This window comes from Branchiostoma floridae, chromosome 14, assembly GCF_000003815.2.
Source record: "Branchiostoma floridae strain S238N-H82 chromosome 14, Bfl_VNyyK, whole genome shotgun sequence".
Taxonomy (NCBI): Eukaryota; Metazoa; Chordata; class Leptocardii; order Amphioxiformes; family Branchiostomatidae; genus Branchiostoma; species Branchiostoma floridae.
The window spans coordinates 3149773-3162316 of record NC_049992.1 but is presented as its reverse complement, the minus strand read 5'-3'; the positions used below and the strand labels follow the sequence as shown (position 1 = coordinate 3162316).

Here is a 12544-nt window from a genome sequence, read left to right as displayed (position 1 = left end):
TTGATCGATGTATGTTTGCTTATTGCAATGATGTAGCTCCATGACAAAAGTGATGAGAAAGTCACGTGTGATAGGTGTGAAATTATATGCTGGGTGTTATATATGATAACAAAGGGTGAGTTATCGGAAAATTAGAAGTTGATCTAAAGATTCTTTGGCAGCTGCTTTAGACATTTTGAGATTATTGCTGTGCGCACAGTTGAATAAGAGGTGACTCTATTAACTGTGACCAGGGGTGAGCAAATGATATGTGTCTGTTTGAGATTCTTTTTGTAGATTTGTATTGCCAGACCCTCATACCAGTGTTATACGGGAATTCTTATGTCGTACCAATAAAAGTATGGTGTTTTTGTTGCCAGTATACATTGTCTGCCCTTTGTTTTTGTTTGTTACTTTTGTTTCATCATCATCATCGTGGGCTGCTTGCCCAGACCAAGTCCACTTTTGTTTACATAGTCTTAAAATTTACGGAACATTTTCTGGTTAAAAAAGAGTCCACTTTCTTGAGTAAGTTAACAAGTTTGAAGGCCCCTACAGTAATTGTAGGATTAGGTGATGTTAGATCGTCATTGTTTTTGTCATTTTCATATCAGAGAAAAACAGAGGCAACAGAAACAAAAAATGAAATGGAAACAGCATACAGAAAACTGTGCTTGGTCAACCCTATGCCCAACTGAACATGGTTGTTTTATTCAGCGAGCGTTCCTCCAGTTTGAGGAATGTAGATTGTACACAGTACATGAAATGGTTCCGGCCCATTTGGATGTACAACAAAAGATTCATGCATGCATTCCATACTAAGTACTATCCCAGAAGGATAAAACAGTTTCTTGCAACAACTGACACAACATGTATTGCACTGCAATGGCCACCTATTACATTTGTACTTTGGGCCTCAGAACGCAGCAAATCACTTTTAAGAAATGATGGAATTTTCGAGTATTCTGAAGAAAGACTTTGTAAGTATATGACTCTACATAAATTAAAATAGACTCATAGAATCTGCATACAATAAAGTCTTGTAGTATGGTCAGGGTTGTAGCCAGCCTGAAATCATTTTCAGTTCCCTTGATTTTGAATGGGAATCCTATCGAGCACCGAAGGCGCGTTGCGCGTCATTTCTAGTCGGTCTTGGTCCCAGAAAATTTTTAAATCAAGACCCTCTGAAACACTATTTTGTCCATTTTGAGGTGCAAATTTTGCTTGTAGACTAAGCTGTTCAATGGCATCTGTTTTGGTGAAGAAGAACACATTGGTTTCAGTTTTTTCAATCTTTACATATCAATTTTTGTCTGTCCCAGGGGACGGAATGGGGAAAACTTTTTTCAGTCCCCAGCTGCAAAATTCCTTCAAAGGACTGAAGGACAGGTGCTGGCTACAACCCTGAGTATGGTATAACAATCCTCTATCAGACTGAAATACAGACTTCATTTCACCGGTAATTAATGGTGAATATGTATGCTCTGGTCATGTTAACCACAATATAACATGTATTTTATGTGTACTAAATCTGTCTCATTTTTCATAATAGGTCACTCTTCAATGTCAGTAGTCTTAGTACATGTGATGTACATAAGATTTGCATTGTCTCAAATACGGAGGTCTTCTAGTTCAATCTAACGTTGAGCACAACATACAATTTCATAGTCATATATTTTGCTTCATATAATATACAGAATAGGATCTGTCTTCAATGCATTAGATGGACGTTTTTGCGCTGCCAGAATTCAAATACAGATTGTGTGGTGGACTTATTTTTGATAGCGTTTCTGTAGGTTTAGTCTACGATACTGTGATCCTGCTTTCCCCATGGCATTGTCTCAAACACGGTCTTAAAGTTTAATTTCATAACGTTGAGCACAACATATCTACTATTTCATCATATAGTATACTTCATATATCATGCGGAATTCGATGAATGTTGTTTTTGCCAGAGCCAGAACTCAAATACAGATTCGGAGGTGGCTGAACGTTGGACGTATTTTCCATACCGTGTTCTTTAAGTTCAGTTTACAAGACTCAGATCCCGCTTGCCCCACGGCTGCCCCCAGGCGTTCATGTTTGGCGGTTTCCTGGCCCGCTTGCTGAGGGCGCGCGCGAGAGGCCACGGCAGTCGGATGAGGAGTGGCCGATAGGAGTCTGGCTGCGATGCGGGGTGGCGGGGTTGACTTTCGGGGGACAGCGCCTCTAGTAGAGGCTCGTGCGCTTCTAGCGCTAAGGAGTTGGAGTCTGCGACGTCTGGAGGTAAAGATTAAGAAAAGAAGAAATTAGCAAGTTATCAAAACCGAAAGCCCTTCTGCAGTACCATGGAAAGTCGTCAGGGTTGACTTTCGGGCAGCACGTCTAGGACCGGCTCGTGCGCTTCTAGCGCTATGGAGTTGGAGTCTGCGACGTCTGGAGGTAAAGATTAAGAAAAGAAGAAGAAATTAGCATAAACGAAAGTCTTTCTGCAGTACCAAGGAAAGTTGCCAGGGTTGACTTTCGGGTAGCACGTCTATGACCGGCTCGTGCGCCTCTAGCGCCAAAGTAGACTCTGTGATGTCTGAAAATAAAGATGAAAAAAGATATTATATAGATTTGATTTCATTTGACTGATGGTGTACCCGCCCTGTCCTTGGTGCTGAATATGTTATTAACGTATAACACAGCCAAATGCAAAATGGAGGGAACAAGGGCGCTGGGGCTCCTGCTCTGACCATGTGCCCCCTTACCCTGGAGAGCAGATCTTCTGACAATCTTAAAATGTTGATTATTAGCTATTGAGTTGCTATTGGAGAACAGGCGAAATTCAATGCGAGGGGCGAGTATGTCATCTATAAAATTAAGTTCGTGTCGTCCAGGGATAAACAAGTCCTATAGTCCCGGGCAAGTGAAAATGTCAATCGGGCAAGTGCATGTCCTTCCCCACTTGCCCGATCGGACAAGTTAGCTTTTCTCCATTGAGTGGGATTTTGATGTACTTGCTACTTTTCAAAGTCATGACATCAAGCATTGATTAACACAGAAAATAGAGCCAATAACAAAAATTCCATTGAAGGCCATGAATGTACATAGAAAAATGTCATTTACATTTCGGGCAAGTGAAAAGTTGGCTCGGGCAAGTAAATTTTTTAAGTACTTGCCCGATAGGACAAGTCAATTTTAGAAAACTTGTCCAACCCTGGTCGTCTTACAGTCAAACAGAGGTACTGAAGAAGAGATTGTATACGTAGCTGTTACCTTCGTATTGAGGTGCAGGTTGGGCTTCTATTTTGGCGGGAACAGCCCAGCTCACAAGGTGCGCATGCGCGGCAGGATGACTGGTCGCCATGGAAACGAGTAAAACTGCCACCACCACCGCACGTGACGTCATCTGTGCCTCAACCGCCATCTCTTCAGTCTGAAATGGAACGTATGGAAAATTTTGCTTTAAAAAAAGGAAAACTTTGCTGGAAATTTACATTGGCGTTAGTGCTTTTTGTTTGTTAATTTGTTTGTTTTGTTTGTATTGTATACCCGGTAAAACCGCCTCATGACGTAACACACCATGTTTGTACTAGAGAGGACCGGACAGCTTTTGAGATCGAAAAGTATGATATAAAAGACACCAAACACCACAAGACATTTGTGTTTACATTTTTATTTTTCGTTTCCACAAACGGGCCCTGTTTTGGCCTTTTGGAAATGTGGCGTTAGCCTTACAGCGGCCCGACCAACTTCCGCGAAGGGAGGAGCCAGTTACAGCCCCGGACTGCGGAGTACTATACAAGCTGCATGTCCAGCTACAGATTTGTTTGACCCACTCTTTTGGATAACTGTGGTGGATTCTAACGTGTGGATGTCCTCAAGCACGGAACCTCAATTTAACGTCTTATACAAGCATTTTTCAGTAACGCACAGTTACGAGGGGCGTTCAATAAGTAATGTCCCTGACCCACTTCCAGTTGTCTGATCTAGATGAAATTTTGCATGTGTAATGAGTCATATCTCTATGGGTTATGTTGCAAAAAACAGCTCTGAACTAATTGTGGTTACTGATTTACTGGTGTTTGAACTGAGTCAGGTGTGAACTGGACCAGGTGTGAAATGGAGCAAGTTGAGTGTCGCGCAGTGATCCGGTTTTTGTATTTGAAAGGACGCACACCAAAGGGGACTTTTGATGAAATGAAAAAAAACTTATGGTGATGATGCCCCATCATATGACCTTGTAAAACGCTGGCATCCTGAATTCAAACAAGGTCGGAAGTCTGTGGAAACAGCTCCCAGACCTGGTCGTCCCTCTTCTGCCATTGATGAGGCATCTGTCGGAGGACCAACCTGGGATGTCCTACAAGAACGGTGTCCAGAGCTACATCAAATGATGGGAGAAATGCAAAACTCTAGGTGGTTCCTATGAAGAGTAAGACTAATAACTGTGCCAAGTTTCATTAATCTCCTGCTATGGGAAATGGGTCAGGGACATTACTTATTGAATGCCTCGTATCTACAGTAAAGAACGCTTGCAGATAGATGTGCAAAAGTTAGGGGTAACGAGTCGTTCGGTGTAATATAACCAGCTGCTGCCGCGCCGCGTGCCTGCGAAGCTGGTGCGTTACGCCGAACGGCGGTTATACCGGCTATATAGATACAGATTCAGATACAGTTATGTATGACAAAAAGGGATGGATGTACTTCTGTAGCTACTGACCCTTTGCTCCTGTTACAGCACGGTCCGTTGCTACCACATTCTAAACGATTTATTTTTGTTTCGCAAATCTTGGAAACACATTTGGGTGTAACAAATTTAGTTTTGTATAGTAAGATAAAACTGCGTAATACTAACGTCATATTTTCAGAAAGGGGCCTGACCGGGCAGTTTAGGGAACGAAAGGCACGATACAAAAATAAAAAAAAATAAAAAATGGACCAAAATTAATTCAAAAGTATGCCTTGTACATATCTATTGGCATAAATTTTTCATTCCCGCAAACATGCCTGCCGGCCCCAGGTAAGAAATGTGACGTAGGCCCAAGACCAGACTGTGTGGTTTGGTCTAATCACACCGGGAAGGACCCCTACTCTTTTCGATAACTACCGAGGGATCTTTAACCTACTCAAAGTGTAGTTCTCATCAAACAAGGGATAGGTGGGCTTATTAGACCTGGAATCGTCAATTCCTACAAAATACACCATACAAGTATTGGTGGTAAACGTCAAACGTCTCTGTAAGTACATAGGCTATATCAGAAATAAAGACATATTACCATATCGAAGAAAAAACAGTTTATGTCAAAAGACATGCTACGCTTTTTAACAATGGTGGAAAGGACTTCCAATATAGTGACCGTGAAACTGGACAAACGACAGATTGAATTCAAGTGACATTCTATCTAAGTTTTGATCTAAAGTGTTGTCCAGGAGTTCACTAAATGCGGTATTCATGAACTGAGTTCATCCTCCGTGGCGTAAGTTACTGCTTTGTCGTACCTCATGTAAGCAAAGCTATTGATCAGGTGCAAGTATGTAACTCCAGGAGGGATACGCCCGAGATAATTTGCAACTGGATATGATTTTGGAAATGGTGAAGGAGGGAATTTTTCAGGCGTTTTTAAAACTTCTACACGCCAGAGAACCCGTCACGTTTAAAAGTCGGGCTGGCCCGGTGTGCTTTCCTGCAAGCGCGAGCCATGGTACTGGCAGGGCTGTTTGTGGAAACGAAAAAAATGAAAATATACACAAATAACTCCTAAGACTATTCTTTTTACGTCTTGTGTAGTTCGGTGTCTTTTACTGTGACGTTATATCATACTTTTCGTGGGACCGCGTGGCACGATCGGCAGCGCGTTGGTCTCAGGCCCGAGAGGTCCCGGGTTCGAATCCGCTTGTCGTGTCATCGATCTTTACACGCACTTTACACGACTTTCCTCACTTTTGACACACCCGCCATGACACACGAGTCAGGGGTAGGAGGAACCCCTTGCATCCTTGGTCGGAAGTCCTCCTAGGAGACGGAAACTCCAAACAACAAACCTGCATCTGCCGGGCCGTCTTACACGTTGCATACAGTTGCCCCTGTAGGACTAGTGCGCCAGTGGACGAGAGGGTGGAAAAGGACGTGCACACCCCTCCTTCACCTTAAAAACCCAAGTGCAGGCCAGGCAGACGGGTCGCCTTAAACCCGTCTGCCTACCATTGTCTTCCGAGACAGACGGATGCCTATATCATACTTTTCGTTCTCAACAGCCGCCCGGCCGGGCCCCGGTTTGGAAATGTGACATAGGCCTTACCAGTAGTTTAGCGCCTGGAAGTCGTCGCTCGGTCTTACAACGAGCAAAATAACACTAATAGCCACATTAATAAGTATGGTTTAACATATCTGACTTCTGTTTCATCCCTGTCCTTGGTGCTGAACATGTCATCAACTTTCTCAATACAAAGAAGAGCTTGTCCAGCTAGAACAACTGTCCTCCAACATAGCATATCTGTTTTACAGTTGTCGATTATGATTTATATCTGACGCCCTGATATATCCCTACAGACATTGTTTAATTACAGTTTGCCCTTTCCTCGGTACGCATATTTGATCAAATCAGTTTCCATGCCCGGAAAAAAACGCAATTTTAAGACACTTCTATTTGGAGTTCAGATCTTTTATACCAACGTACGCTACCTTTCCTTTTTACGAATAAGTCACATCTCACTTTACACGGGAAATAAACTACACGGCCTAAATTGATCGGAATAAAAGTTTCTTACCGGACCACTTTCCATTCGAGGAAAAATAGCGCTTCTATTCGGAGTTCAAATCTTTTAGACCAACGCACGTTTTTACCTCTTCCTCCCGTAGGAAGAACTCAAATCTTCCTTCAGATAATAATAACTGGTTTATTGTATACAAATCGTACAAGTAGTCTAGAAATAGAAGCCGAGGCTGAATTGTTTCAGACTTTACAAACGAGATTGTAATAAACTACACGGTTTAAAAAGAAGGGAGTAAAAGTTCCTTCCCGGACCAGTTCTCATTCGAGGAAAAATACGCAATTTTAAAGTGCTTCTATTCGGAGTTCAAATCTTTTAGAACAACGCAAGGTATTGCCTCTTCCTCCGATAGGAATAACTCAAATCTTCCTTCAGATAGCAAATAAACTACACGGCTTAAAAAAAGAAGAGAGTAAAAGTTCCTTACCGGACCAAAGTGCGTCAAGCTTACCCAGAACAAGTGGAGAGACAGAACTGCGCTCTCGAAACAGCACCAGCGCAAGTGAAGCCCGGACCAGACCAGATGACTACTAAAGACCTGGGATCGGCGCGTTTTTAATGGCTATGTTGTACGTTTGTAGTTTCTATATGCCACAGGGATAAGGTTACGTGCCATGACGTAGGAGTTTTGTCCACCCAGCAATGTTTCCTGCCACGCGCGGCAAACCAGCTTCCGTCTGCCGGTTTCCGTAGTTAACCAATTAGCCCGTTCGTTAGGGTGCATTGTGCGCGCCTCGCGCTGCGTCCGCCTCGGCAAGCCGCGAAGAGAAGATAAAGGGACTCCAAAAGCGGATTTATTTTTGCCGGGATTGTTGGCGACAGCGGGCCTAATTAGTGACGACGACAAAGTCCCGTGTCGTGTGTCCCTTGATCTTTGCTTTAGAAGGCTGGTCCTTTCAGGTGTAGGCCTCCAGGCAAAGAAACATCCTCCTATTAGTTCTGCTCGTCTGTTACTATACTTTACAGGAACTTTTTTTCACGGAACGTTCTATTGGAAAACTGCTACGAGAACGTAACGTTAGTGCAAGTAATGTTGTAAGATAGAAACGGCGAGTAGGCCGTATCCTGTGTTTATGGAACTCGCAGTTAGAACGAAACATCCAGCCCGTTTGTGAATTTATAAAATCAACACAACTTCTTTCCACGAACGGGTCCACATGTGCCGTTTAGAGACCGAGCAGCTAATCATCTAACATGGCAGTTAGGACGTTCGAACAGGACTATGACGCCACGTAAAAAGATCTATAGGAGGGATGCTAGTGATGTCATTTCCCATGATGTCATTATTCCGTGTACCCTAACACCTGCACATTGAAAGAAAATGGTACTGTAAATGTTTTACACGATATTTGGTTTTGTTCCTTTGTGCTTTGAGTTCCGAGAGGGCATTAAACAAATATGCGCACCCACCCTCACGTTTCAATCCAAACAAAATAAAGTTTCTCAATTCTCAAGGAAACTCATCTGAGTGGGAAGTAGCCATAGTACAATGCTATGATCCTGAAGAAGGTTATAGTGGTCGTTGGAAATTTGATCCGTGTATACCTTTTTGTTGGAAGAAAGTTTTTCATTGTACTATGTTTTTCAAGTCTGATTGTTAGATTTTTCGTCCCTTTTCGGTTCTTGGCAGGTTTTGCCAATTAGGATCCATGGTCAATGGAAACCAAAGACGCGACGTGCCACGAAGTTATAGACTCATGGCGTAGTACTACTTTCATACACAGAGCAGGCTGCAAGCTGTAAACGTACACCACTTCTTCCTCTGATCACAGTCTATGTGCCATCAAAACATAAAAACCATGACTTGGTCGGAGCAAAAAATATAAGACGAATTTCCTCTGTAATATCAACAAAAGGGGATCTAAAATCGACTTAAATCTTTGTCTTCCCACGACCTGCCCACACATTAGCTATCGTCACAATCCATCCAGAGGTTATTGAATTATGCTGACTACAAAGATGAGGAAACGCAAAACACACACACACAGAGATAGAGACAATACCTCCTTTTTTCATGCAGGTAACAACGACCTGGACTCCAAGAGGACGTTATTGTGATATGAGTGCCAAATTCCCCTCAACAAAACTCATGTTGGGTTACAAAAGTACGAACCGTGTCTGCCATGAACAGCGCTTCCACATCAACTCACATGTAAGAATGTGTGTCAGGTTCGCTCTTGAATGGAAGACATTTTCGTAAGACTACTTCAACAACAAATAACAAGTTTTCGCCTGCTTGGTTGGAGAACCTTCACCTTAGAACCAATGCCAAACAAGAGAAGACTGATACACACATGCCATACGTGCAGTTTATCCGTACGATTTTTTCGGGAGGCCACGTCCGCCAAGTATTTGTGAAAACGTTCAGGCTGCAGCTGGTGCGTACGGCTGGTAAATCCGCAGCCAGGTGGCAAACAAAGTTTTGTTTTGCCTGCACGTAAAGTTTTATGGCGTGTCTGCGCGCTCCAAAATCCGTCGGATTCCCTACGTGTTCGTACGGAGGCGGTACTCACCACTTACGGATCCCAAAAGATTGCCCACGTTTGGGCACGTAGACAGCACGCATTTGCACGTACGGCGGGTTTTGCCCTTAACTTAAGATCCTAAAAAAACTAAGTCGCAATGACGTTTATTTCAACAGGTTGGTAAAACATGTGATATTGGAGTTTACTTTTACACAACTTATTAAGTCTCTCCTACTTACATTTTGATACCAATCAGACATCGTCCTCACAGCTTCTGACTAAAGTGTGAGAGGGAGATGTTAAACATCGATGTTAAACATCGTTTTACAGTGGATAAAACGTCTACATGTAAGGGTAAAAGATATTTATAGGTTCAGACGAAAGTTGGGGTCAGACAAGCACATGTAGATACATTAAGGGCGTCTGACAAAACCTCCTTCCTTTGTCCAAACTGACAAAAGTAGTTTATGTTCCATGAATATTGGGCTGAGACTATTTATGGATGTTTGAAGACAGACTGTTTGAAGATATAAATGACAACACAAGGTTCTGTCAGATACACGACTTTGCATTCATTAGTACGAGCGTAGCTATCGTTCCGATTTTTTGTGGCAACTATAAGATGAAACTTTTTTTATAAAGATGACAAATCCAACGGTACAGTTACAGACTGGACAAACTTACAAAACTTGAGTTTTTAAGACTGTCCAGATAGCGGATGTGGTGCTGTATTCAAGAATAACACATTTTCTAAATATCTAAACACGTTTTCATTTGTTTTTCCTATAAGTGAATACCGTAAGAATTGTATGTAAGATATAACACATTTTCTAATTTTCTACTTGTATACACTTTCTCCTTTATTTTTCCTATAGGCGTACATTTATAAGAATTGCCACAAGTATTGTTACAAGATTCAGGTTGTTTAATCATGCGTGCCAGAATGTACTTTTCCTGAATATATTTTGTAAAAGTGAAATTTGTAAGGATTGTATATTTTATAAGATATAACACATTCTACTTGTACACACTTATGCTCCTTTGTTTTTCTTTGAACATTATAAGACTTGTTACGAGTTTTGGTACAAGATTCAGCTGGAAGAATTGTTACAAGTATTTGTTACAAGAATCAGCTGGATTTGGCTTTTTAATCAGGCGTGTCACGAATAACATCAATCTCTGCCAGGACGATGTTAGACGAGAAGTTCTCGTTCGGCAGAACAAGTCTCCTTCCCGCCTCGATGAATGGCTGAGAACTCCTGAGACAACACCCTTGTCTTAAGTGTGCGTGGGGTCAAGGGTCAAGACGTCTTGGAGTGGCCGTCTCCATGGAGACGGGGAGAGGTAAGACGACGTGGAGAGTGGGACTCGAGGGGTTGTTAGGGCGAACGAGCCGGCTTAGAGACGTGATGTTTGTAACGACTTGGAGAGGGGAAACAAAAAACATCAGGTGAAAACATTGACTTTCACTTCGGCAAGTCGTGCAGGTGAGTTGTGTGTAACTTTCACTCTTTTGCTCTTAGGATTTCTACACTAAATCATTTCGGTTTTGAACATCAATTTGCAATTGTGTGAAAAGACTAGGTAAAAATGGGGTACCGGAAGTCTTTTTACATCTTGGTAAAAACACCAGGTTAGAATATTAAGTCATCTTGATCAGTTTCGTGTAAGTGAGTCATGTGTAACTTTCACTCTTTTGCTCTTTGGCCGTCGCTATGTACATTATTTTGGTGAACATCGATTCTCAATGTGCAAAAAGAGGAGGGGGAGCTCGAAGTGAGTCAAAATTGGGAACAGGAAGTTATTTCTGTAACAATCATAAGTTTGAAGAAGAAAAAAACTGGCTAAAAATGATTTTCACCACATTTCGGCGAGTCTCGTGTGGGTGAGTTGTTTGTAACTTATTTCACCTCTTTCAGTAAAGTCTTTCGGTGAATATCGATCTGCATTGTGTAGCAAAAGGAGGGGTTAAGCAAAACGGCGTACCGGAAGTTATTTTTGTAACAACTTGGCTGAGCAAGAAAGAATATACAGACTGAAAACGTCAAGTCCAACAAGTCTCGTGTATGCATATTTACTATATGTATTAAGTGAGTCGTTAGGTAAAATATCAAGTTACCTTTAGTAGCCACTTTTAGGTGAGTCATATTAGACTGACCCTGTATTTAACCTCATTTGTGTTACCGAGTTTTCCTAAAACAGGAAAAAAGAGATCGATAGAAGGTCAACAAGTTGGCTTAAGAACTGTTATTCTTAAGAGGTGCCTCTGAAGAAGGATAACACAAGGTCAAAATATCAAGTAATGTTTTATAGGAAACTTAACAATTGAAACTTGATGTAGTATCTTTTTATTTTTTCATTTAGTTTTACCACATTTGTAAAAGGACTGACATAACAGATGACTATCACCTTTGCAGTCGTTGCACCTATTCAGTCTAAATTCCCTAACAAATTTGCATAAAGAGTATTTGGGCCTAAGGAGTCCCACGTAACACATGCAGGGACATCTCAAAAGTAGCTTAGCCGTTCTGGGTGAGTGATCTTGTTTGACTAAGACTGTGTTTTTCAGGATCAGCTGGGACAGCGCGAGGCAGCATGACAGCCAGTACCAACAGACCGGTGACTGTCGGTAGGTAACCTCCAGGCATTTAAGTTCGAGGGGATTTACTTTCGCGGTAGCGGAAAAACGGAGTGTTCGCGGTAGCGTCATTGACTGTAGTAAAAAAAAACTATAATGGAAAAAAACGTTCGCGGTGGTTTTAAGTTCGCGATGAAGTGGCCACCACGAAATCCGCGAACATAAAACCACCGCGAACATTTCTGCATTTACAGTATGTTGGCCCCATTACACATTTGACCAGCTTCGGCCGTAGATCATTAGAACATCGCCGAAGCTGATGATGTCCGTGTCGTAAACGTACTCTCCAAGGTTCGGCTCCGGCCGTTTTTGACGTGTTTTTAGACATTTTTGTCGGGCTTTCTTTATGTCAAGAAAAACGGCAAAAAAAGATAGCCAACAAAAATACCTAAAACACATCAAAAACGGCCGGAGCCGAACTTCTGCACGAAGTGTATCGTAAACGTACGGTCGTCGCCTTTTTACGTTCAACATTATGTGCATAAACAGCAAGCTTCGTCACTCTAAATGTATTAGCACGCTCTGCCCACACGCTAATGTTTCTTTGTGTATTTGAGGGGCTAGGGTTTACTAATAGGCTTTTTGACTCGGATTTGTAAAGGAGCTGGTGCATGCTCTTTCTCTTTTTGGCGACGCCCCAGGGGCGAGCCTTATCGTATGGTATTGTATTGTGTGCAGTCAACAAGATTCTCCCGGCCCCGCTGAAGAACGCACACGATGGCTG

General features: G+C 42.2%; 1 protein-coding gene across 1 annotated transcript; it reads right to left on the bottom strand.

Annotated features, from left to right (window-relative positions):
• Positions 1 to 1897: 1897 nt before the first annotated feature.
• LOC118429863 lies at positions 1898 to 3359 on the bottom strand. The gene is made up of 2 exons (XM_035840487.1): positions 3220 to 3359; positions 1898 to 2238 (listed from the first exon to the last, which is right to left on the bottom strand). Exons 1-2 carry the CDS (start codon positions 3350 to 3352, stop codon positions 2006 to 2008), a joined length of 366 nt encoding a protein of 121 aa, XP_035696380.1. The 5' UTR covers positions 3353 to 3359; the 3' UTR covers positions 1898 to 2005.
• Positions 3360 to 12544: the final 9185 nt, after the last annotated feature.

Bases quoted from the DNA above. Each gene is read 5' to 3' on its own strand.
- LOC118429863 (XM_035840487.1), bottom strand. From the start codon at position 3,352: ATGACGTCACGTGCGGTGGTGGTGGCAGTTTTACTCGTTTCCATGGCG. The intron at 2,239-3,219 runs GTAACAGCTACG...CTTTACCTCCAG, and splicing joins ACCTGCACCTCAATACGAAG to ACGTCGCAGACTCCAACTCC.